At 32.2% G+C, this 27,909-nt stretch overlaps 1 protein-coding gene across 1 annotated transcript in view; it reads left to right on the forward strand.

Moving 5' to 3' along the window:
* LOC129221195 (general transcription and DNA repair factor IIH helicase subunit XPD-like) overlaps window positions 1-27,909 on the forward strand; it is a gene marked incomplete at its 3' end in the record, with an annotated part of 61,591 nt that overhangs the window by 29,358 nt on the left and 4,324 nt on the right. The window contains 8 exon segments of the mRNA XM_054855647.1: window positions 3,483-3,601; window positions 8,600-8,739; window positions 10,891-10,992; window positions 11,079-11,142; window positions 18,883-19,004; window positions 20,740-20,832; window positions 21,897-21,969; window positions 24,993-25,063. Coding sequence (XP_054711622.1) covers window positions 3,483-3,601; window positions 8,600-8,739; window positions 10,891-10,992; window positions 11,079-11,142; window positions 18,883-19,004; window positions 20,740-20,832; window positions 21,897-21,969; window positions 24,993-25,063 — 784 coding nt within the window.

Here is a 27,909-nt window from a genome sequence, read left to right on the forward strand (position 1 = left end):
TAATGGTCATTTCTCTTTAATTATGTTCCGTTTATTTATTTATTTATTGTGAAATTAAAGTATAGCTAATTTCTAAATTTTTAAAATTTGACTCTTCAGTGTGTGAAATATTTGTTGTACATTGTTTTATGTATCTATTAATAAATTAATACTGAAATATTATTTTAAGAATTGCATTATAAGATTTTCAATCTTAATGTTTTTTTTTTTAATTCTAACAGCTTGGTCTTTAAAACATTTTAGAAAAATAAAATGCATACAGGACTTAATTTCTAACCAAAAAAAATGAAGGAGTTCTCTGTCGTGCTAAGCACAAAAGTGGTATCTGCACTTTTTATCAAAATTGAGTTATGGCAACCAAGCGGTTCTTTATCACATACTTCCCCAAGTGGCAGACACAAGAGAAGGGTCATGGGGGTCATGACCCCGCTTCCCTAAATCGTCAACAATATTATTGGTCCACATTGTGTTCAAACACTATGAGTAAAATGAAAACGATTTCAATTGTCTTTTCAATTCATTAATTATTTTTGAAAGTAAATTTATGAAATTTCTCCTTTCATTGTTTATGAAATCAATTTACAACGTTTATATCTATTAGGAACCCTATTTTTGACCAATTTTGTCCTTTTTGTTGACACCCAAGTATTTTAAGTAACTTTTTGTGCCCAAAACCATAGGTTCGTTCTGGAGAGGAGGGAGGGGGGTCTTTATTTAGCATGACCCTCCCCTCCAAATGGTAATCTGTATCCGCCCCTAACTTCACCTAAGTACAATGTTTTATGGTATTTAAAAATTCAGGGTTGCCAACTGCTCCACAAAAATAGCGAACTCCGCAGCTCCCCAAAAAAGTTATCTTGCTTCTCATTTCCCAGCCGAGAGTTTTCAAGCATGACATAGTGTTTAAAGCTGTTTTTTTTTAATCCCAGTCAGGGGGTGGATTCAGGGGAGGGTCAAAGGGTCAGCTGACCCCCCTGTGACAAGAATTTTTTAATGATTATTATTCAAACTTCAAATTTTTAGATCCGAAAAAATGGTATCTGGAATAAATGTTTTCCCTTTTTTGATTCGTTCTGTAAGGTTTCTCGTCCCAATACGTCCAAAGGATATGACTGAGTTTGTTTACTGAAGCTATTATGAGCTTCTTGTTCATTTTCAAAAGAACAATCACCTCTAATTAGCTTAAAGTTTTTTCTGAGCCTCTTCAAACCAGAACGTTTTGTGTGCTATAAAATATTTAGGTAAATGTATCCAACTATTTAATACGGTAACGTGACCAGCCTGTCTGCCAAAGAAATATGACTTTTAGCGAAAATTTGGGGGAACATGATCCATGGCACAGGTTACGCCATCGAAAAATTTAGGAGCAGGGGGTAATTTGAAAGGGTTTTGATCTAAATTTTTGGTGGGGCGGGGGTGTAACCTATGAGGGGTATACCATTACCTTTGTGGGGATTGGCACCCCTGTTTAACTGATTTTTTATAAGGTATAACATGCTAACCATTGAAACTTGACCCCCCTTTCAAAAAATTCTGGATCCGCCCCTGATCCCAGTGCTTAAAATGATTATCAAAGCTCAAAAACAATTTTAAATATGTGACTTTAGGCTTTTTTTTATTGAATTTCATGCAAAATACCTAGCTGCTCCACAAAATTTCAAAGTACTCCTCAAAATCATTGCAGATGCTCCTCAAATTGTTTCCCCAAGGTTGGCAACCTTGAAAATTCTAAAAAAGTTGCATCCAAATCAAATGCATGGAGGCGCAAAACTTTAAAGGCAGCTTCTCATTTTGAACTCGGCTGCAGATATGACTTTTGCGCTTAGCACGGCAGCTCTATTGTCTTCACTACTTATTTTCTCATAAGTAGCCTACATTTAGACTAATGTTTAAAAATTCAAATTTTTAAAAAGTACATGAGCTTAACTCTCAGTTAGGTTACAGTGCTGGCCAAACTATTAGACTAAGACTGTTTTAAAAGCAAATTCTTAATTGATTACATAACTATAGACACATTAACAAGCACTGAAATAATTATCTAATATTTAGTATGCATTCCCTTGTTCTTGATGAGTATTTTAAGTCTTTTTATCATACTTGTCACAAGGTTCACACCATTTCTCAGCTTTTTAAAAAAGGAGGTGAAAAATTGTTTATACTCACTATTATATATACTCACATACACATGCTCACTAATTACCTAAACCTAACTTTAAATATAACAGAACACACTAATAAAAAGAACTAGTGAACTGGTTTAAGCTGATTGAGGTTATGTTCCTGGTAGGTAGATAAACAAAGCAGACAGTGCTGCCACCTGCCGACATTAAATTATGCTAAAATAACGTAATAATCAGTGTACAGTATGTACTGTACTTTAACAGTAAAATAAATAGTATTTTAGTACACATAGTGTACAAAAAAAAACTCTTTAGTCTAATAATTTGGCCAGCACTGTAAGCCCTAATTCAGGTAAGCAGAGATTATTTCTTTTATTCTTTTTACTCATCATTTTGTTGTTCTTGAGTAAGTCAAAATTTGTCATAAGAAACATATTACTTTTGATAAATTATGTGGAATACTGCCATGGGAAGGTTAAGGGCAGTATCTGCAAGTTTTTTATTTATTTGCATTTTTGTCATATTTTGTTCTTAGGGGCCATTCATTAATTACGTAAGGGTCCTGAGGGGGAAGGGGTTTCAAAAATCTCTACATACCCTTACTTTGGGGGGAGGGAGGGGTCAGACCCATTTTTAGGTAATATTTTCCAAGTCGATATTTTATATTAGAAATCGTACGGTCAAGTGGTTCGGAATAGATCATATTTCATTTGCTTCTGGAATGTAAAAAAGTTTTAGGATGAGCTGTTTTTTACTTGTTTTACAAGGAATGAATAGCGTGAAATATAATTAAAGAATCATACTATTTATAACATGTTTTATTTTTAGTTAGTATTGCATTAATAAAATGTATTTGAAAAATAAAAGTCTTTGATTTACATCAAACTGGAAGTCTTAGTGTAACTGATCCTTTTCTAACAACATTTTATTATTTTGAAAAACAAAATTGAATCTTACATAAGAATAGGGAATTTGAAAAATTCTTACATACTCTTACATGGGGGGGGGGGGGGGTCAAAAATTGCAAAGTTATCGTTAAGTAATTAATGAATGACCCCTTAGCTTTATTGTACATGCTTGCTTATATAATTTCTGCTGAAAATCAAGCACGATAAAACGCAGAATTCAACATTTTCCGTTACGGAATACAAAACACGTCTCCAAATTTCTCGAAAATTCATTTCTTCAGATACTGTGCTTAACCTTTCCGCGGTTGAATAGTCACGTAATCATGGTAACATACCTAATAAGTAAATAACTTCAAAAATAAATATCTGTCAAGAGTTATTATGATAATATATCTGTATGTGTTTGTTGGTTAATGAAGTAAAAAGTTATTCTATGATTGTTAATAATTTTCAGGTTTTGTGCTGAAAGACTTCGATCGTTAGTGAGAACACTGGAAATTACCGAGTTAAATGACATGTCTTCTCTCACATCGCTCTGCAATTTTGCTACTCTTGCAAGCACTTACATGAAAGGTAACAAAGTTGATGAAAAACTCCTTTTAAATTGAAATTAGCTTTTTTTGTTATAAAATATCTGTATTATTTAATGAAATGTGTTGATTACTGATCTTCCTAATTCCCAACTAAAAGTGAAACTGCAACTACTGGATGCCATAACTAGATTTTTGATATTTGTTTGTAGTTCTATCTTTCTAGGCTAAAGAGGCAGTAACTCTCAGCTTTATACCCAACCATTTATCATCACTTTACGAAGTGAACTGTACCAGGTTTGCAAACTTTTGTTGGTGTGCAAAATTATATTTAGCTATCAGTGTAAAGATGATATATGCTTTAATTAGAGAGAAACTCCTGCTGCGGTGTTGCTATTCTAGACGAATTCTGATTGACTAATCAGAATTGATTTTTATCTCCAAGACCAAACCATTTCCCACATATTGCGTACTCTCAAAAGACAGCCAGTCACTTACAGAATCCCCTCTACTCGCATGGCCTTGAATAACATCTGGTTATTCTAGTCCGTGTGGCGTCGTTCACATACCCAGGGGTGCCCAACCCACTAAGGGCATGGGCGCACCCCTCAATATCGCGGAGATACCCCTCAAAAGCAAGAGCCCCCTCCAAAAACTGAGAAAAATACCCCTCAAAACAATCTCCCTAAAAATTCCCATTTTAGTTGGAAAGAAGCATGTACATCAGCCCCCTTTTAGCTGGGCTGACGTACATGCTTCTTTTAGAGTTAAACGTGCAATTCGAGTGAATAAATGTACTTATTACAAGCACACTACTTTTGTTTGTGCTGATCAATATTTAAGAAAAATGTCACAATTTACTTTTGACTGAAGGTGAAACTGTTGTGCTGGGCAGTCATGAAATGCCAACTTTAATCGATGCAAGTGTCGGGAGAAGTTATAAGAATGCTGATTATTTAAGAAGTCAAAAGTCCGTTACAATTCGCGTGGATTACAGAAAATCATCATACACCCGGAAAAGTTCAGTCTCTGCAGCAACGTGAGGATTTAATTCCAAGGCCAAATACTTCAAAAGTAAGTCCTCCTCATACTGTAGCGCGATTAAATGAATTTGAATCCAGCTTTTGTTTTCAAAAACACTGCTTATTTTGTGGCTGTGAAGCGGATGAGGAGGCTGAGAAAAAAAAAAGCGCAGAATTATCGCAGAAATATTCATAAATCAGCGACTAAATCATACTCAACATTAAAACGTGTAAGGGCAGCTTTTGACACTCCTCCGAACGATCTTTAGCTAATTTTAAAAGGGATTCTTTGAATGCAAGTGTAGAAAATTTAAGAATTTTTCTGCGATAATTCTGTGTTTTGTTCTTCTCAGCCTCTTCTTCCGTTTCCTCGCCACAAAATAAGCAGTGTTTTTTACAACAAAAGCTGGATTCATATTCACTTAATACCGCTCTAGTGCGAGGTGGACTTACTTTTGAAGTACTGGATATGTTCATTAGGATGGATTGAAAAAAATCAAAATCTGATAAACGCTAAGTAATAACCCGAAAAAGTTGCCTTTTGTAGTGATATTTGGTTATGCAAAAGGATTTCGACCGCAAAAAATATCTTGAGGTGTCGCTCCGCCTTGAAAATGATCATAAATGCATAAAAACTGGAAAAAGTTACAATAATTTCATCAAGTATCAAAATTTGATAAATTTGATGTTATCGCTCTTAAGAGTAGGCTTTTTGTGTAGATTACACATTGCATAATATCATTTTAATAATAAACTGTATTTTAAAGTTCTACACATGCGTTGAATCTTGAATTTGACCAATATAGTGTCAGAATTGATTAACACAGTGTTGCTCCGTGCCTAGAGAAAAAACATTAGAAGTTATGATTTGTAAAAGTTTGCTTTCATAATAATTAATTCTTACATAGATACGGAAAAAAAGAGCAATAAAAGCATTTCTTATCTAGTAAAAAAAATGTAAATTCTCCACTTAGCCCATAACTTTGGCTCAAAATGTCAAATTTACCTATGATAGAGAACAAAGGTTAAATATAAAAATTTTAAAATATAAATGTGGCTTGCAACAGCCCACATAAGTTACCCTTTAAAACAAAAGACGTTGCTAAAGAAACTTTTATGGGTTTTGAGCCCTCAAACTGTAACCACATTGATTACAATAAAACATAAATTTGGCGTGCGAGTTGAACTATTTTGCTTCTCATAATTTTCAGTCTTGATTGAAATTGTGGCTTGATGGTATTGTGGCTTAATATTTCTAGATTCTAATCTGAATCGAATAAATCCATCCCTTTCGATTAGACAACAAACTGTACCTGACACTTCTTTCTCTTATTTTACCTATCGCCTCACTGCTTTAGTATGACAAGTGAGGTTTTGAAAGCCATACTACTCAGTAGGTACGCCATCAAGCAAATTTTTTTCGAAGTTTTATCGAAAGTCCCCTTTTTGAAAGAGGGAGCTGCCGAGTTTAACCAGTTCTGCTTATCAATGAGCTCATAGTATTCTCTCAGCTTCAAAATTGAAATCTGGAATTATAAATGTTCTTTGTCCATCTTCGAACTGGTCGTCGTAATCGGTCTCGAAACAAGTTCTCTGATGGTCATCCGCAATACCTAGTGTTATATTTTTTAGATTCTCAAAGTAACCAGTTTGCAGAACAAGAGCTGATGATCCAAACATAATACGATGACAAGTTTGAAGAATTCGATTGTACAGCGAAAATTTACAATTCCAGATTTCAACTTGAGTTCTTTGATAAGCAGAAGTGGGAAAACTCGGATCATCTTCTCAAAAAAGGAATATCAGATAAAACTTTAAAAGAAATGGTACTTGATTGCGTAACTATTGAATTATATGATTTCCAATACCTCACGTTATACTAAAGCAGTGAGACGACGCGCAAAATTAGATGAAGAAGCGTCAACCACAGTTTGTTGTCTAACCAAGAGAGATGGATTTTAGAATCTAGAAAACTTAATAATGTCTAGAAATCTTAACTAAGGCCAAACATTGTCAGGAGTCAAGATAAAAATGCGACTCGCCAGCCAAACTATGTTTTATTGTATGAAATGTGGTTACAGTTTGAGAACTCAAAAAACATTTAAAGGGGGGGTGTTTAGAGGGGTATTTTTCTCAGTTTTTGGAGAAGGCTCTTGTTTTTGAGGGGGGGGGGCTCCACGATATTGAGGGGTGCGCCCATGCCCTTAGTGGGTTGGGCACCTCCGGGTACGTGAACGGATTAGAACACACGGATTAGAATAGCCAGTTGTTATTCAAGGCCATGCGAGTAGAATAGATTCTGTAAGTGACTGGCTGTCTTTTGAGAGTACGCAATATCTGGGAAATGGTTTGGTCTCGGAGATAAAAATCATAAGGACCATTTTTATAGAGAATTTTGAGATCTACAACTTTGGTCTGAGGTACTTTTGGATAAAACTTATCGTTTTTGAGAAAAATCCAAAAAACCTAAAATTTTGACCTTTGACCCCGAATAACTTTTTTAGCGCACATGGGATCGATGGGGACTTTTGGCACTTTATTTGTAATGCTAAACCCAAGGTCTCTACAAAAATTTAGCTTTCCCAGAATTTTTGTTATTTCCATTGTCTAAATTGACCGGACTATGGATCTCTGTTTAACGACGCTCTTTTTAACAACTTTCTCTATTTAACGATGGCTTTTCACGGTCCCAGATGGTCCACTTTAGTGTTAAAAGCATTCTATTTAAGGACGATTTTTTGTGGTCCCTTGAAAGTCCTTAAACAGAGAGCCAACTGTATGTTTTTTACCTTCCAGACGCAAATGAAATATGATCACTGCCAAACCACTTGACCGCCCAATTTCTAATATAAAATATTGACTTGGAAAATATTACGTATGAATAGGTCCCCCAGGTATACCCCCCGCTCTACAAAGTAAGGGTATGTAGAGGTTTTTTCAAACCCCTTCTCCCCTTGGAATCCTTATGAATGGCCCCTAACAACATGTTTGTTGTTTGCTACTTTCATTTGTTTCAATTCATCTTGAGCTTTTTTTATTAACATTTAGTTTGAATGTAGATTCCCCTCCCCCCCCCCCAGAAATAAATATGAATTTCATGAATCAGTTCAAGTTTTATACTAATAAATGTATGAAAAAGTAAAATAATGAAAAGAGTACTTTTCAGAGAAAATCCAAAACGATGCTAAAAATGATTTGTAATATATATATATACTAGCTGTACCCGACGCGCGTTGCTACGCCAACAAAAAAATACATCATTATACTGATTTTCATGACAATCGGTTGAACGGGGCAGAAGTTGCTACTCTGCAGTGCCACCTGGTGGCGAGTGGCTTCAATGAGCATATTATGCACCTTCTCCGTGGAAAAATACATATATATAGCAATTTTCATAATAATCGGTCCAGGTATCAAGTGAAGCCGTGACTATACTCAAATTTTGTACTCACGCAGTTTGCAAGATCAATCAATCGCTAAAAATATCAAATAGAAAAAGTTTTAAATCCCCCCGTTGCATGAAAAGCCATAAAACAATAAAGAAAGAATTTATTTGTTCAAAATCAAGAAAAATGGCAACAGCTAACTTCTTATCAATGAGATCTTTCACGCGAATTCATTTCTGCAGCCGATAATTTTATTCGTATTTATCCAATGGATTGTGACTTAAATTGGAATAAAAAAGGAATTATCGATTGGATTTTTTTCAAACTGGTCTATAAACATTCCCAGTACCAAAAATAACAAACGGTGAAAGTTTCAGCCAAATCTGCCGGGTAGTTTTTGAGTTCATGGATGACATACAGACAAACATTCATTTATATATATATATATATATATATATATATATATATATATATATATATATATATATATATATATATTCATTTGCTTCAATCGTATCAATTGGCTACATTTTATGACACAAAATACAATGCCAATGAATATAACACACAATTAATATAATTTTTGTGATTGAGGAAAGTCATATTTTAACATACTTTTTTATTTCCCTTTAGGTTTCACAATTATTATTGAGCCTTTTGATGATCGTACGCCATCTGTGCCAAATCCAATTCTGCATTTTAGCTGTATGGATGCATCAGTGGCTATTAGACCTGTGTTTCAAAGATTTCAATCTGTTATCATTACTTCAGGGGTAAATTAACTGTTGATGTTTTAACTTTTGATCTTTCTTATTTATCATAATCCAAAGAAAATTATTGGTTTCTTAGTACTTTTTTTTTGGGAGGGGGGGGGTCTTGTTGTGCAAACTTCTTAGATTTGAAATGAAGTGTACTAGTGTGTAGCTTTTATATTTGCAGAAATACTACATTCAAGTTGGTTTGTTTAATCCATTTCAGTGTTACAAGTAGATGTATTATTTGCTACTGAGGAGTATTATATAGTAAAAGTATTTTTGTTGACTGCCAAAGAAATTTGAAACGTTAACCAAATTATGGTACTTAACATGTTTCTAATACGGAAAATACTTCATGTAAATGTTATTTTTAAAAAACCATATATTTTGTACAAGACTTGCTTTTCAAATGTAGGCTTATTTCTTGTGCAAACGAGAATTAATCAAACTTTTTTAAAAAATAAACTTTTTACTTTTTTAAAAAAGTTTTTACTTCATCTCAAAATATTTTCTTGCACTGAATAAATTAATTTTAGTACTTTTAGTTTTGTTCAACATTTAGTATGTGTGTGTGTTGTAAAATTTAATTTTTCACAAAATATATGATAAGCTGTTAGCATATTCATCTCAACATGACTTCCAGATTTAAGCAAGATTCGTCTTAAAACTGTTTTGTTAGTTAAATTAGGTTTTGTTATTTAAAATTAGGTTAATGTTAAATATGTCATCACCTCAGAGCAACAGCAAGATATATAATTCCAGAAATAACACTAAGGTATCTTACGGTTGCTCTGAGGCAACAATATGTACTTAAAGATTATAGCAGAGTCTCAAAAATCTGACGTAATTGGGGCTCATGCCACCTCGGATTACTGAAAACTCGGATTATCCAGAAAATTCTTCCAGCTTAATTTTGTACACTTTTCGGACATAAGGAGTATCCCCTTTTACTTCCTTATACAAAGAAAAGTAGTATTGTTGTCACGAAAAAATTATCACTGAAATTTTAACATAAATTTTGTTTTTAACTACCTCTAAACAAATTCGGACTTTTTTTGACGAAGTCTGTATGTACATATTCACCCGAGCAAATTTGCAGGCAACCAAACATATATTTTGTCAAAATCGTTGCCTGAATCCATATTTCAATGAGTTTCGTCATAACATTTGTACCTGTGTGCTTGCGAGCATATGTATCTCGCATACCACAAAAACGGTTAGTTGTAGAAGGTTTCTGTTTTGTCTTTCGTATACATTACTTGTGAGGCGTCAAGTTTTGAACCTTCCTTTTTTACTATCATCAGGTATTCTAATATTCCAAAAGGCATGTTTACACATTCTTTGCGGCAAATCAATGTTACTTTCTGGCATCAAGTTATCATCTTCAAGGCACTTCGTAATTCATATTGTGCAGTCGATGACTACACGTATATCATGCCACTGAAGGAATGTTGTTGACAACAACCTCTCAATGCTGTTTTTATTAATTACTGTATCTAGTTAAATAAGTGTAACGGCAGGAAAAAAAATATTTTAAGATCTTTATGAAAGTAATATTTTTGGAACTAAAAAATGTAAATGAAAATATAAAGTAAGCACCTTGAATTATGCGGAACCTCAAACTTTCAAGACTTAGATTATCAAGTCTCTACTGTAGTTTGTCAAGATTTTAAATATTTAGTAGCTTTCAATGTGTGACATGTTTGTAGTAGAGCATACATCCAAATGGTAATCAACCCCTTCTCACAGCTAGGCCAACATGTCTAAAATATTGTTTGCCACACAAGTGATTATACTTTTGCTTGAGATGGTTTACGTACTGCCATTGTTAACAGGATTCTTTACATGTACCCAATAAAAAAGGCTCATGAAGTCGAGTATTCATGGAAGCTACGAAATTTCCCCTGAGCTTCCAATCCACTTGTTGCTGAATCAAGTATCCAATGCTTCTTCTCTAACTAGTGTTATAAACACTAACTGAAACTGGTGTGCATAGAAACTGATGAGCTACTTAAATTGACCAAACTCATACCGTTAAGTTAATATGATTTTCAAAACCCTGTTGTTCTTTTGTGGGCACACTACATTGACTTCAGCAATTTCATAACTGGTTGCTGTTACTTTAACACTTATTCTATATTTTATCAAATTGTTTCTTTTCTGTTTCAGACTCTTTCTCCTTTGGATATGTACCCAAAAATTTTGGATTTTAGACCTGTTATAATGGCTTCTTTTACTATGACACTAGCTAGACCATGTCTTTGCCCAATGGTAATAAATGATTTTGAATTCTTTTCTCCTGTTAATTTGTTTGCATGAAAGTTTTCAAACATACCTGATTTTAAAATTTTTTATAGATCGTTAGTAAAGGAAATGATCAAGTTTCTATGTCATCGAAATTTGAAACCAGAGATGATATAGGTAAGTCATTTGTAGTTTTAGATTTGTAGTAATTTTACGTGGAAACACGGTTCATGAATTTTGCAATTAACCTAAAGTACACTTTCAAATAAAAAACATAAGTAAAGAAGTAAGCTAAACAAAGATTATATTTTTTAGTTAAGTGTGGCCTTTGAGTCAAAGCTAATGGAAATTGTATTAGTTTTTTTTTTTTTTTCCAATGGGTGAAAATATTTCTTGACTTTTTTAGAGGAGTAAATTTCATTTTTGAGGAGTGAAATACATGAAAACGGTGAAGAATACTCATCAATTCCATAAAAAACTAACTTTCTAAGGCTAAAACAAGATGACAGGGAAAAAAGATATGTGTACTATTTTGATTTTTAACATTTATAAAAGTTCTCATTTTGCATTTAAAAGAATGATAAAACATCCAAATGTAATACTTTTGAAATACCAATCTTTTTTCCCCACGTTATCAACACTGTTAAATTTTTATTCAAAATACAAAGTGAAATTACTTTTGATCAAACTTTTAAGATGAATTTCTGATTTTCAATGAGTGAAATACACTTGTAGATGCGTTAAAAATGTTATTTTTAAAAAAAATTTAACTTTCAAAGAAAATTTCTTTTTCATGGTGATCAAGCATGGATTGGAATAAATATTGTTACTCAATAAAAATTCCATAAGATCCTTCTAAAGCAGTAAACGCTCATAACTGGTTGGTAAGGACATATTTGGCATCTTTATTAATTTAAAAATTTAAAAAAAAAAAAATTGTGCCAGCGATTTTCAACCGGTGGTTGGGCTGACTATCACCAGTTCGCAGAAAAATTTGACCAGTCAACAGTCTTCACTCCAAAAGGCGAAAATGGAATCAAAGTAAAAAGTTTCTGCTTGTCAACATTAAATACTTTTCCTTACTCAAAAATAAAGAAGCACCATGACAATAATAATAATATTCTATACAACTTCTTTTGTGTGAATTTTGCGATTAATGTTTGTACGTTTCTATGATTTTTCAGCAATATTTATTATTTTTGTATAATTACTTATCTGATGTTTTGCATCTAAATATTTTGTGACAATTATTCAACACTAAGTTAAGTTTTATTAATGTACCATTTATAAATTCATTCATTATTACTGTTTTGTAAAAAAAGGAAAAGAATCCCCAGCCATTCGCAGCCTCAGAGTCCAAAGGTTTTTTTTTTTTTTTTTGGAAAAAAAACGAAAGAAAGAAAATAAGAGGGGGGGACACCACGGTATCCACAATTTTTTTTTTTTTTTTTTCGAAAGCACCTGATGGTCTATGGATCAAAAAAAGTTGAGAAACACTGATATGTACAATATTAGTAGTGAATGGGATTTTTGTCATTTCTACCAAAGCAAAGATAGAATCTGTTCTGTTTATGACGAAGTACTTCCTTTCTAGAAAATCATGTGCATGAATTTTTTGAGAAGTTCCTTTTTTCCTAAAAAGAACATGCATCCTTATCGTTTTCTATGATTTTCTTTTCAATGCTATCCATTGTTGCTATAGTCTGACTGCAGAAATGTGGTACCTGCCAATCATTTCAAAAACAAGTCCATTCCTTAAAATGCATAGAGAAGGAAGAAAGGACATGTGCCTCATATACAAGTTTAAAGACATTTTGACGATTTGAATGTTTTTTTTTTTTGTGCAAGTTTTTGAAAAGGAGCAATAATTCTACTTCTGTTATATTAAATCATAAAAAAATATTTGTTACATTCTGAAAAAAAAAAAAAAAAAACACTTGCAATGTTTTAAACTATTTTTAAAACAGAAGAGAAAAACTATTAGTGCAATCAAAGATGGTTGAAAAAAGTAACATGCTGTCAGCAAATTGACTATCCGAAAAAAGATGACAGTGTTGGAATCATTCTAATTTTACCCTCTGCAAAATTCATTTTTTAATATTATAATTTATTTAAATTGGGTTTGCAGTAAATACATCTGAAATGAGGGTGTTTAATTTTGAATGTATTGTTTGCTGGTTAAAGTTTATTGGTGTTCATTATTATTATAAAGAATAAGGTATATAATTTTTATGTTTAATTAAATTAAGAAGAATTTTATTACGTGGGTATTTTTATTGAAATGTTTAAATTGCAGTAATAACTGCATTTTGTTGACAAAGTAAAATTGAAAAGCTTTGCATTCTTTATTGCAACCCTACTTTTTCTAACCCATTCTTCAAGTTTCCTCTGCATATCGCGGCATTATGCAAAAGGCTAAAAGTCTCATCACATGACAACCAGGCAGGGGCGGATCCAGAAATATTTGTAAGGGGGGGGGGTCAAGTTTCAATAACCGGCGTTATATACCTCCAACCTAAAAAAAGTATCAGTTAAGCAGGCGCTACCCCCCCTCTCCCCTTGAATTTTTCTATTGTTTGGCATTTAGATATATATAATTATTCTTTTGAAAATGAACAAAAGTCTAAAATAGCAATAGCCTAGTAAACGAAAGCAGTCAATCCTTTGAATTAGGACTCACTGAGATGAAAGATAACAGAACGAAGCAAAAAAAAGGTCAGCATCGATTCTGTGTACTATTTTTTTAGATCTAAAAATTTTGAAGTTTGATAACAATCACAATAAAAATCTTGCCACAGGGGGGTTAACTTACCCTTTGACCCTCCTCTATCTGCCCCTGCAACCAGGCTTAATACCTCAGTGTATGTGAAATCCTTTTAGCCCAACAGAATCAACTGTTCTAAAATCTTAAAGTATATCTTGCCTTCATTTCAAGAGCTTCTGAAAAAAAAAAAAGCTAAGTTTGCAATTATCATTATTTTGCATATAGAGCAATTCCATTTCAGATCAGGCAGGGTCTGTCACATGACCATCACCGATTTTTTTGAAAAAAATACAGTAGTTACAACTAAGGCACATATGAAATATCCCAAAAGGATTTTGCAAGAAAAAAATTTTTTCTTCAGTTACATACAGCCTATTAAAATTCTGCACAAAATCCGCCATTTTGGAAAAACCAGCAAAACACTCCATTTCAAATGGACATTATTTCAAAAGTATTTAACCTATTTGAATAATTCTTTTTTCTAAAAATAAATAAGGACCCATATATCCTCTAGACATCGTTTTTGAAAGTTTAGTTAGATTTTTTGATAAAGAAAAAAAATCATTTTTGTCGCGAAAAAACTGCATTTTTACCGATTTTATTATTTTTTTTCTCCATGAAAAAAAGTTTTTTTTACTAAACGGAGATGGCAGTCTAAAGCCCTTATATGATAGTTTCATAACATATTTTATTATAATCCTTGAATGCATACAGCCTCGGAAATAAAATTTGAAATTTTGAAAATTTTCAAAAATTAGCGATTTTTGAAGTGATTTTACTCAAAAAACCCATTTTTTAAAAATCTAAAAATTGGCTCGTTTGAACCCCATATAATGCTTAACAAGTGGGTAGACACCGCATCCCGTATTTTTTCCCATAAAATGTTTTATGATTTTTTGAAAGTGACCTTATCGCCCATGGCATGCATGTAAAATAAAAATTTCTAATAATTTCAGTAACTGAAATTCCGGTTATATTAATGCCTAATAACTACAATAAAGGTGCCCTTTATCAGGAACAACTAAAATCTTACTAACTTTTAATAATGTAGCAGTATCAAACCGCTTCTGATGACCCAGTCAATTCGTCTTTTTGTACTTTGTTAAATGAATATATTTTTCTGCTGATCAGTGCCTAATTGTTATGGGAGCTGAGATTCCATACTTCCTTATTTGTTTCACTCAAATTTTTGTATTTTTGACCGAATTCAGGCCACTTAAGCATTAAAATAAGTTCTGAAGACTATAGGGATCTGACCTTCTTTTGTTAGAAATTGGATCCCTGGCTATAATAGCTACCTTTAGTGAGATCTGTTTGGTTACCTCAACTTACAACCATGTTCAATTAATTATTTCCATAGATCTTAAAATAGAATAGATGTGCCTTCTCCCCACTTTTCTCCTCAGAGCGCGCGTCAACATCCCCCGTTGGACATCACGTGATCAAGGGACACCTCTCACAAGAAACTGTTTCCCCTATCGAAGAGAATAACTTTGCGCCGCGATCATTTGCACAATTAAGGGAAATTAAAGCATTTAACCCATGGGTTAAATGCTTTAAGCATGGGTTAAATCCCATGGGTTAAGCATGAGTTAAACTCCCCTTTAAGCATGGGTTAAATTAAAGCATTTAACCCATTATTGAAGAAAAAGGGAACACTCTGTCTCTCACGTAACACCTCATATTTTTCACTAAAAGTAATAATTAAAAAAGGTAACAATTTTTTTTCATTAAGAAATCGCAAATGTATTTGTTGTACTTTTGCAAAAAATGTCCTTTGTTACTTTTTAAGTTATTACTTTTTAATGAAATGCGGGACAAAATGACAGCTTTTTCATGGAATGGTCCATTAGATATTTTCCCAATCATAACTTTTGAAGCAGACGCACAAGCTATTTAAACTTTTTTTCAAGTGCTTTAAATACTGAGTAGAAATAGACGTCTTCAAAAATCTTAAACAAAAATTGACCTTATAAATTTTCTTTTATTTCAATCAAATTTTTCAAATACAGATAAATGGTTTCAATGCATGCTTTTTCCCACAACTTTTGAAGCCAGTGCAACAATTTAACATAAAACCCGATCTAAAACCATAAACCAATTAGAAATACAAATGTAAATAGTATCGAATATCAATTAACTCAATTAAATAATATTCTAAGATTCGCATGCGTTTCGCACCAACACTCTATTAGCCAAACAAATTACTTTGATTTGTTCCTGATTTTTAAGCAACTTCAGTGTTTTTTTTTTTTAAGTACTCAGAAAATAAATTCATTTGCAATTATAAACTACATGAATGGTCATTTGACTTCCGCCCCTCCCCAATTTTTTTCTTTTTTTTTTTTTTCGTCCTACAGGGTATGATAATTTTGACAATTTAAACTCGAGGGTGAAGAAAACTAGTGATTATTGTCCCCCAACAATATTAATTTTGTCACTTTCCTACTTATTGGTCTTTGTGAATTATTTTCATTGTTTGAATTGACTGCGCGATACATTCTAACGCTTCAATATTTAGTAACGATTAATTTTATAAACTTGTTAATGAGAAAATCTGCTGCTTCTGTTTCCAACATATGCTTATTTAAACTTAGAAAAACGGAATTAGAAATTTTTCTCATAACTCTTGTGGTTTCATGAGTAACATATTTTTGTGTTTTATTCCCAAAACTTTTTCACATTCTCGCTCAGTTGTTCTTCACAAATGTACATATTTCAATGGTTGCAATCTTGCAATAAGTTATCATACTTGAATGTGTCTCAAAATTCTTAAATTTTATTATGCCTATTTTTTGGTTTATTGTAGTTAAGACTGCGTTGCAGTCGTCGCAGTTCACAACAGAGTGCACTAGCCGGACAAAAAATCCAGCGTAGTCAGAAACATCATTAATATACTGCGTCATGTTAATTGAGATGATTTCTGAATTTTCCAAATCGTCGTCAAAGGAATCGGAAGAAAAGGCTTTCTTTCAAAGCATTTTTGTTACGCTTCAAATTTAATCTTAGCATTTGAGGGTTGTCAAAATCAGCGCAATTTAAAGAACTGAACTCCTTAATTTCCTTATGACTGAATAATCTTTTTTTCGCACTTCGAAATTGTCCGACGATTATTGTTGAATCCCCCCTCACAACCTGATCGCACTGAAAAAAGTTTCAAGGTGATCCTGAGTAAGCTTATAAGTCATTACGCAGTTTAGAACTGGAAATTCGGGCACCTACATACTTTTCATATGCTCCCAGCACACTTTTCATAGAAATTAGGAAACTTAAAAATCCAGTTTTTCGAGGACATACTATAACTAATTTTCCATCGCTTGTTTTTAGTGATTTAATATAATGCTCGGCATCTACAATAAATTGCTTAAAATATTCTTAATTTCGACTCTGCAGGGGACTTTTTTTGCCTTTAGCAGAAAGAAAGATTTCTGTTACTCAGAAAGTTCACTATGTCTTTATTTTTTAATAAAATTGGCACCAGCATTGCATTTATCAAACCCTCTTTCGCTAGAAAATCTCAGATTCACACATATAGAGATTTCTCCCATAAGTATAATGAAAATCTTCAGACAATCCTAGACTTTTAACGATGCTTCGCACTGTTTTTCTCTGCCTCCCGAGAAGAGGGAGACGCGATGTCCCTTGATCACGTGATTCTCGGCAGAATCATGATGACCCCACTTTCTCCGGGCGAAATACGCTGCGCTGTTGGAGGAAAGGCCTATCTATCCCTTTTAAAGATCTATGATTATTTCTCTCATAAAACAGTGGGCTTTTTAAATTCTTAAACTACAAGTGAGTTTTGCGGAATGAATTTAGTATACATATTCTTACGTATAAAAGTAATCATACTAGGTAGGATCCAAAAATTATGTGACAACATTCGCCAATGTCAACCAAAGCACGAAATTAAAAATCGTTTTAAATGCATTGTATTGTTCTTCCCTTTGATGGTTTCCCCTGTCGCGTAATTGAGTTGAAGAAAAAGAGAATTGAAAGAGAAAAAATATGATTCGTTGCTGCATATGAGAGTAACGGTGAATGCATAGCTTTGGAGACAAAATAAACTAATATTTATAAAAAAAATATAGATTTTTACTGTTTCTGATAAAGTACATCATTATCGTAGCTATTAGTCATTAATATAATCACCAAAGGCTCTTCTATCTAAAGGCTACACACAGAGTCTTATAAAAAGACGAATCGACTAGGTCATCAACAGAGGTTTGTTACTGATATATTATTAAAAGTTAGTAAGATTTTAGTTGTTCCTGATAAAAGGCACCTTTATTGTAGTTATTAGGCATTAATATAACCAGAATTTCAGTTACTGAAATTATTAGAAATTTTTATTTTACATGCATGGCATGGGCGATAAGGTCACTTTCAAAAAATCATAAAACATTTTATGGGAAAAAATACGGGATGCGGTGTCTACCCACTTGTTAAGCATTCTATGGGGTTCAAATTAGCCAATTTTTAGATTTTTAAAAAATGGGTTTTTTGAGTAAAATCACTTCAAAAATCGCTAATTTTTGAAAATTTTCAAAATTACAAATTTTATTTCCGAGGCTGTATGCATCCTTGGATTATAATAAAATATGTTATGAAACTATCATATAAGGGCTTTAGACTGACATCTTCGTTTAGTAAAAAAAACTTTTTTTTCATGGAGAAAAAAAATCATAAAATCGGTGAAAATGCAGTTTTTTCGCGACAAAAATGATTTTTTTTCTTTATCAAAAAACCTAACTAAACTTTCAAAAACGATGTCTAGAGGATATATGGGTCCTTATTTATTTTAAAAAAAAGAATTATTCAAATAGGTTAAATACTTTTGAAATAATGTCCATTTGAAATGGAGTGTTTTGCCGGTTTTTTCCAAAATGGCGGATTTTGTGCAGAATTTTAATAGGCTGTAACTGAAGAAAAATTTTTCTTGCAAAATCCTTTTGGGATATTTCATATGTCCCTTAGTTGTAACTACTGTATTTTTTTCAAAAAAATCGGTGATGGTCATATGACACTTTTCATACCTGCCTGCCTGATTTGAAATGGAATGACTCTATATATGACTTTTGATCATACCCCTAATATCATTTATTTGTATTAATGCTTCTCTGCAAAATAAACTAAAAGCTTTCTATTAATAGCTGTAATCCGTAACTATGGCAATCTACTTGTTGACATGTGTGGTATTGTACCAGATGGCATTGTTGGATTTTTCACAAGTTATACTTACATGGAAGCAGTTGTAGCAGCTTGGTATGAACAGGTATGGCATTCTTTTCAATTTCAAATCACTTTTTAAAATGTTTTTAGTTTTATCGTGCAGTATTTTAAGTACTTGTAAGTTCTCATTTATAAATTTTGAACATTTTAAAACGAGAGAGAAAAGAACAAAATTCCTTCTTGAATATAAAAGCTGAGAAATTCTTTAAAACTTTCAGAAATAGAGGCTAAGGTTTTTCTTTATTCAAAAATTTGAATCTCAACGTAAATAATTCAGTAGAGTCACGCTAATCCAAATCCTTGTAATCCAAGCTCTGCTTACTCTGAGATAGTTTAAACACTGTACTTCCCCCCTCCTCCTGGACAGAAAGGGTTTTAAAAATGTCAAAGGAATTCAATGTTGGAGACTTAAGCAGGAATTACTAAATGGAAGGAGCAAGTTTAACAATGTACTTAGGAAAAGCTGAGGCAAAGATCCAAATTCACACAGTTTGACTAGAACCAATAGGAGTCACATTGCTAGTGGAAGAAACCTAATTTCTTCCAATAATTTACTTTAAAATATATCACATTACTTGGAATCCTTGCCTCAAGATTTGAAGGTTTCATTCTCTCCACCTTTCATCTCTTCTCAATGGATGGAGAAGTGTCACCGGGCGACTGTAGAAGAAAACTTGTCAAAATTAAAGAGTGGAGTGCCGGACATCTAACACCCAATGGCGGATTTACAAGTTTGGGGGCTCAAACCTGTAAACCAACACCTGTAAAAAAATATCTACATAGGAGAAATGAATTTTTTGTAGAAAATGGCCTTGTGTGGCACACCTAAATATTTTTTACTTCCTTTTACAAAAAAGGAAGTATTGTATTCACGAAAAAATTTCACCCAAAAATCGGCTTTTATTTCCATTTTGCTCACTCCCAAATGAATGTTGAGTTTTTTTTTTCAACCCGACCACATGTGGATATGTGCCTAGGAATGTACAGACACCCGAAATATCCATTTTGACGATCCCCAAGCTAATTACAACGAGTTTTCTTGTGACGTCTGTATGTATGTATGTTGCATAACTCAAGAACAGAATGTCCCAGAAAGTTAATTTGGTAAGTAGACTCCTAGTGGGGTCTAGTTGTGCACCTTTCTTTTTGGTTGCATTCGTATGCTCCAAAGGGGGTCTTTTGCTCTTTTTTGGGGAGAAATCATTGTTAATTTCGATGTAAACTCACTTGGTGTTATAATTTGGCGGACATTTGGCGATACATCGCCAGACTTTTGGTCGCGAAGATTTTTCGCCAACTTGGCGACAAATTTGGCGATTTATTTTTTTTTTCCTTTTTTTTTTTTTTTTTTTTTAAATCTGGTTTCAATGTGGCCACTGTTCGTGATATTTAGAGTAAACTATTGAATCATATTAAAACTGTCAATAATGAGAAAATGACATTAAATTAGAGCAAAAGGAAGTCATGTGATGCACACATCAGCTTGTTTGGTTTTAATAAAATGCTTTGTTGTATGCATGGATCTGTAGGGGCAACATTTAATCAACATATTGCATTGAGTTTCTTAAAAAATGCTTTTTTCTGACATGCCCTACTATACATGGAACTCAAGTCTGAAGAAGGAATATTTAAGTTCACATTTGCATAAATATTTCTTCAGTTTTGAAGCTTTGTGGTTTTCTTATTTCTTACTATTTAACTTTTATGTGTTTTCCGAAAAGTTCCAAACTTACCTGTTCAATAAACGGATTTTAAAACGATGTTATTTTGAATTTTAGGGTATCATAGATAACATTTTGAAAAAGAAATTGCTATTTTTGGAAACTCAAGATTCCGGAGAAACGAGTCTGGCTCTCCTAAATTATGTGAAGGTAAGCTTAATTTTGAAATTTCCTATTTTTGTTATGCCTTTGATGATTTCTTTTAAAATACATTTCCGTTATTAGTTAATAACTGTTTAAAATTTTGGGCCCAATTCACAGTTATTAGAGAATATTGTGAATAACTGCATGCAGTTGCCTTCAACAGAATTTTATGTTTCTAATCTGCACTCTCTTCTTATGTTTGATCAGCAGATGTTGGATCTTTTTATACATTTTTAGTTTCTAGTACTTGAATAAATATTTATATTTCAAGCAATATATCCATTTTTCTTTGTTTACATGAACCAGTGCATCTAAGGTGTAAAATTTCTTTGATTGCTTAATGACCTACATTTGTCATTCTCTCCCCCCCCCCCCGCCCCACCCTTCTAATATTAACCTTAAAAACGAATTCTTATTTGAATTTAAATAAATACTCAAGCAAGTTCATCATTTAGGGAGGTAAGGGGGATTAATTACTCCCTCCCCTAGCTTTTGAAATGTAATGCACATTTGTATATGTGTTTGATCTATTGTTTTTTCATGTAATATATATTGAGTACATACCCCCCCCCCCCCCCCCCCGCCTACTAGAAATCTTAGAATGACAGACCTCCAAGCTTCAAAAAAGGTATGCAAAAGTGAGGACTAGCAGCAGGCTTTGAGCCCAGGTAGGCTGTTCCTAGTCAAAATTATCAATTCCCGTTAAATAGGCCCTCTTAAAGCTAGCTATCTCCTTGCAAGTTAGAGCTTCTTCCAGCAAGCTGTTCAAAGTTCCTACAACCCTACTGAAGTAGTAATTTTTCCTCATTTCCTGATCAGCCTGAGGTTTGAATATTTTTTGTTTTAAGGCTATTCGAAACAGACCTTGAGTTTTGGTCATAGAAGATCTTCAGTCTTCTTTCACAGAAATTCAACGTTTCTCTTATTTCTTACATCTGTTTTATTTTATTTCACTTTGGAAAGACAGAGCAGTGTTGATTTTATTTTGAAAACAAGAAAATCTTTTTTTAGACTTGTAAATTTGTTTTATAAGTATTTATAAGTTTTTATTTGTACTATTGCGCTTTTAGGCTTGTGAAAATGGGAGAGGTGCGGTTTTACTTTCTGTTGCCAGAGGGAAAGTATCTGAAGGAGTTGATTTTGGTAAGATGCTATGGAGTTATTTTTTACAAAAATTAAGTTTTTTTTATATTTCAGAAATTAAAAAATTATATTCACTGATTTTTCGCTCTGTTATGTGTGAACACTTATTGAGTGTAAGATATTTTAGCTTTTTACTTTTTTTCGTACTATCAAATACTGTTTGATTGCGGATTGTATGTAATTTGGCTATCTGCCAAGTAAAGACTATTCCATCTGAATGAATATAGCTGGTTGGGGTTTTTTTTAAGTTGGTTTTTTTTTTTTCCCTTTTTTAGGAAGTTGGGGTTTGTGGTTAAAACGGTGAATTTAATATCAGGGAACTTTTTACCTGTTGTCATGTATACTTTAAAAAATAATTCGTATTGAAAATGCTTGATTATTTATGGAATGCATTCTGCTAATTACTGTTTGACCGCGGATTGTATGTAATTTGGCAATTTGCCAAATAAAGACTATTCCATCTGAATTAATCTAGCAGGGAAAAAGGGAAAATAACGATGGGATTTTGAGGCACGCGCTTTATAATGTCACTAGTGCCTTATTCATTTATTGCATTCTCTCAAATAAAATAAGGGAAAACAAAAATAGTTACCATGGAAACAAAAAAAGAAAAGATAACATTTTCATTTCGTTCAGAAACGTAAAAGCAAAATGGTAAGCACAAAACTTTGTTGGAAATTAATAAATCAATTAATTTTTGCGGTGAGAATGTAGATCGAATATTCTTTAGATTAAAAAAATGTTGCTGAGAGCAAATTTTCATTTTACAAAACTAAGGCTAAATAATAGAGAGGCAAAAGTGCACATCTGTAACAAACCAACTAACACCCCTATAAACTAATAGATACTTCCATTTCCGCCTATAAACCGGATATTAACCTTTCCATGTAATCGATGGTTAGACAGTACTGTCTTTGGTTTGAAAAATTATTCATTGGAACAAAGCTGAATATAAATATTTTAGAGTCACGAGTTACTAAAATCAACAATTATTGTACTTGAATATCAAATTAAAAGAGAAAAAGTAAAACTGGTATGTGGTTGGTAAAATAAATTGATCATACTAGATAAAGCTACTGATTATTTGATTCAGACAGGATCATTTAGGTTCACGCACACAGCTCTGCATATTTTTAAGCCCTTCAATCTTTCCCCCCTACCTTTCCAGTATTTTTAAGTACTTTTCAACCATTCGCCTAAAAAGTGTACAAACTACATTTTTAAAAAAAATGTTTCTAAAAACCAAATTCGCATTTTTAGCATTAAATTAAAACCAAATGCACAAGAGGATTTTTTAAATACTTTTTCTTGCACATGCAAAATGATGCAAGAAACAAGCTTTTTTTTCCAGCGGGTTGGCATACTGGTTAGGCATTCGCCTCTTCCGACCAAGATTCGCATGTTCAAATCCACCTCTGGTTAGTGGATTTTCAAGGATCAGCATCCATGTTGCATGATTGTGCAGCATGTAAAAGATCCTTTGAGTGCCTGTTTGGCTTAGGCACTCTTGGCTAAATTAAATTCTAGCTCTTATTTCACTTTATGAGTGCCTAGTTGCCTCCAATTAGTGGAGTAATGAGTGAGCAAGTTCTCAAATAGTAATGGGGATCCGCCAATAATGGTGCCACATGAAAAAATGGACACTAGCTCTTGGGGAATTCAAATGGTGAGATGTCATACAACGACTGTGAGTTTTAAAAAAGCAGTCGAAAACTTTGTACTATGGAATGAGTAAAATAACAACAACGTGCATAAAGTACAAATAAAGTAATAAAATAAAGTGAAAACTCAGCAAACAGCTGTTTTAGGGCTGTCAAATGCAAGCCCCTTCATCAGTGCATAAAAGAAGAACATAAAGTCCACACAATGTAGACCAGTGCATAAAAGAAGAACGAAAAGTTCACACAATGTAGACCAGTGCATAAAAGAAGAACGAAAAGTTCACACAATGTAGACAGAACGACACACAATGTCCACACAATGTATGACTACATTTTGTGGACTTTTCATTCTTCTTTTATGCACTGATGAAGGGGCTTGCATTTGACAGCCCCGAAACAGCTGTTTGCTGAGTTTTTAACTTTATTTTATTACTTTATTTCTACTTTATATATGCAGGTTGTTGTTGTTTTACCCAACTACTATGATATCAATAATTTTTTTACCTACTTAATGTTCATGATGTAGTAAATTTGTTAAGGAAGGTATGTAGTAAATTTGGAAGTTGAGAAATATCTGTTTGAAATAAAGGAGAGCACATTTCTTCTACATTTTCCTTTATACTTTAAATACAGTTGAAATGCATGTAACCAGCTGCTACTTTAAATTAAACTAGACTTTTGTTAAGTTTCTTTCATATTTACAGGAAATATTTTTCAGTTTCCCCCTAAGAAAAATACCAAATAATAGTTCTAAAAAAATATTGTCTTTCTAGAATTTGAATCTGAATCTTCATTAAGTACTAGTGTTGTAAAATTTTTGAATATTTTTCTATCTTGTGTTACTTTTACTGGAAAGAAGAATGTTTGCTAGATTTTGCTAGTAAATATTCTTAACCCTGCCCCCCCCCCCCCCAAAAAAAAAAAAATCTTCCATTATTTTCTATAACGAAATATTTAAAAAAATAACTGCTAATTTATTCTGAAAACAAATTTAATTTAACCTTAGTATATAAAACTTCTAACTTTTATGAAACCAATAAAATTGTCCTACCTTGTATGCTGTCTAATTTGAAGTTGATAGCAGTATTATATTAGCTTAATTATTAATTTATCATGTTTATAGGCCTAACATGAGTACTTAATATTTTCTTCAAAAATGTATTTATTTTATCATACAAAATGGAAACTTAGGTGGTAGATTCTTAAATCAAGTTTCTTCCAGCCGGTTTTTAATATCCCCCCCCCCCCCCTCTTTGGAAGAAACATGCCAGCTCTGTGCTAAACCCTATTTGTAAACAAACAGTCTGCAGAGGATGAGTTTAAGTAATTCTAAATTATTGATGTTTTTCTTTCCAATTTCAGATCATCATCTTGGAAGATGTGTCATCATGTTTGGAATACCTTTTGTTTACACTCAAAGTCGAATATTGAAGGTTGGTTTTTGGGAGAGCTTAATTATATTGTGTTACTGATAGAGAAATTCACGCGTCACCTAAAATATTGTTATTATTGTTGATTTAAACATTTTAAGATAATATTAACAAGTGTTTTAAAATCAAGTATTTTGCACTGAAAATGTTGAAATACATGCAACGTCTATAGGAGTAACTAAAAAATTTAAACCGACTGGTTTTGAATGGCAGTCGCTATCTTCATCAGTTCACAGCTGAGAAATGAAAAACATTGCAAGAGTACTGTTTAAATACTTGAAAGAGGACTCATTAACCAATCAGGTTTCATCATTTCCTGATAACCATTTTACTACAGAAATTGTTTGTGAAAGAACAAATTTCTAAGTTGTCAATAACAAAATATTGTTGTTACACAGGTCACGAAATTAAATTTTCCATAGCTAAGATTATTTGCAAATCTTCCACTGTTGGGGAACTGGATTTTTTGGAAGCTTTTTATGAACACAAAATTTTTTATAATATTTGTAACGAGTCTTTTGCAGTTTCTCACATTTCTCCGATACTACTAAATGAATTCGTATTAGCATTTTTGGAATATCTTTATGGCTAATCAGTGCTCAGGGAATGCTGAAACCTGATTGGTTTTAGAGCTGTCTCTCAAGCTTTTAAACAGCCCTTTTGCAATATTTTCCATTTTTCCGCTAGGCACTGATGAAAGGGGCGATTGCCTTCAAAACTGGTCTGCAGATTTTAAAGTTTTTATTCGCGCCTACTGACATTGCACTAATTTTAACATTAACAAATGTGTCCAACTCACTCAAATTTGTCATTAATTACTTTAAGTGCACTGAAATTTAGGATATTTTGCACCAAATAAAGTGCATCATCCATCTGGGAATCACAATTTTGTTGTAGTTTATTTCATGCACAATATTTTAACTCACTTTTCTTTTTAATGCTTTTTTTGCTAAAATATTTTTAATGAAAACTTATGGGTCACTCTCCAGAATATGTAATTTTTGAATGAAAATATTTCTTAATTTCAAAACCTTTTATTTATTTTTTATTTTTTTTATTTATTTATTTTTTTTATTTATTTATTTATTTATTTTTTTTTTTTTTTTTTTTCATTTTTACATGAAGGTGTTACCTACTAAAAGTAACCATAAACAATGGCCCAGCTAAGTTCCAATTATTTTACTCATAAATGAAAAAAGTTAAAAAATATCTTATTCACAGAAATAAACAGAAAAAGAAAAAAGAAAAAACCTTTAGTGTTTGGAAATGAAAGCCAATTTAATATCAAAGAAGTAATTTTGTTAATTGTGCAAGCAATGAGCTATTTTAATGATTAGTGTGAATTTAATATTAGGCTTTCTTAATTAAAGTGCTGCTTAAACTTTAGTTATCCTTTTAGTTCAAATTTGTGTTAAAAATTAGTATAATATTTAATGTATTTCCAAATTAGTTAATTTGAGGATACATTATAGTAATTTATAATTTTAGTAGACCAACTAAAATTGATGTATTTCCAATCCATTATTTATTCTCACCTCAGTAATAATAACATTGATAAGGTCTGTCACGGAGGTGAGGAATTTTCTTTTTTTGATGAAATTTAAAAACAATATTAAATGAATTGTTCTTAAACGTTTTTACTGTAAAAGCCATGTGACAGAAAAATTAACTTTTTGAAGAATGACCCTTACCTGAAAATCAAGTTTGTTTTAATTAGATGCACTCAAATCTATTTTTGGGAGGTCTTTTTTTGTGCGATCTATGAAAAATTCAATTATATTAGAACTAAATTGACAGAATTATTTATAAAACGAGTTTGGTATCTTCAAGTGATGATAGGTGCACTCTGATGGGAAATTACTGTAACCTCCCAAAGATTTCCTTATTTGAGAAATTTTGTCCCACTATTCGGCAAAATTATCATCACTTGGTTTATTTTGATTTTATTTAAAGAAGCAATTCCTAGTTATTTCGTAAGTTTTTGGGTTATTTTCTATGTGAGACTTTTTTTATGCAGTCCCTATCCATGGCATAGAAAAAATATTTTTTAACTGTGCTGTAAAAACAACTTTTTATAGCTACTCGTAAAGTTTTGAACAATTTTTTTGTGCGGTCCCTATCTACTGCATAAAAACAGGTTTGGGTGTATTTTGTAAAAAAAAAATTTTGTAGTTGTCTTTTCTAATTGAAAGCAATACTGCCGTGCTAAGCACAGATGTGGTATCTGCACATTTTATCAAAATTGAGTTATTGTCACCAGGTGGTCGTTAGTAATTTAATTTACCTAAATGTCAAGTTTTTTGGCGATTTGTGAACGCGAAATATTAAAAAAAGCTTTAAGAAAAAAAGTCGTAACTACACATTTTGCGGAGTTTGCTAAGGCAATTTGAACGTAAGTGACAAATACTAAGCCTTTAAAGTGATATCTGCGCAGTTACCACTTTTTTCCTTAGTAATTTGTAGATAAGACTTTTATACCTTAGTAAAGCAGCATATTTAATAATTTAGCAGTTTATTGTAATACAGAATATTAAAATTAGTTTACTGTTGAATAGTTGATACAGGTTGATAATAAAAACTATTACAACTTTGCATAATTGTTAAAGTAAATATTCAGCTTTTTCTATTTAAATGATTATTTAAAATGCAAATTCTAAAAATGAAATGCATGTAAAATAGCCATATCTAATTCTTTCATGCAAAAAAAAACACATTTCATTCTACGGCCCGTAATATTTTTTATTTAAGTATCGTCTGCTGCCAAAATCATCTTCATGCTCGGTAAAAATGAATCTAGAAAATAAAATATTATAAAAAAAAACACATTCTTTGAATATAAAAAACAGAAA

The sequence above is a fragment of the Uloborus diversus genome, chromosome 4 (genome assembly GCF_026930045.1).
Source record: "Uloborus diversus isolate 005 chromosome 4, Udiv.v.3.1, whole genome shotgun sequence".
Lineage (NCBI taxonomy): Eukaryota > Metazoa > Arthropoda > Arachnida > Araneae > Uloboridae > Uloborus > Uloborus diversus.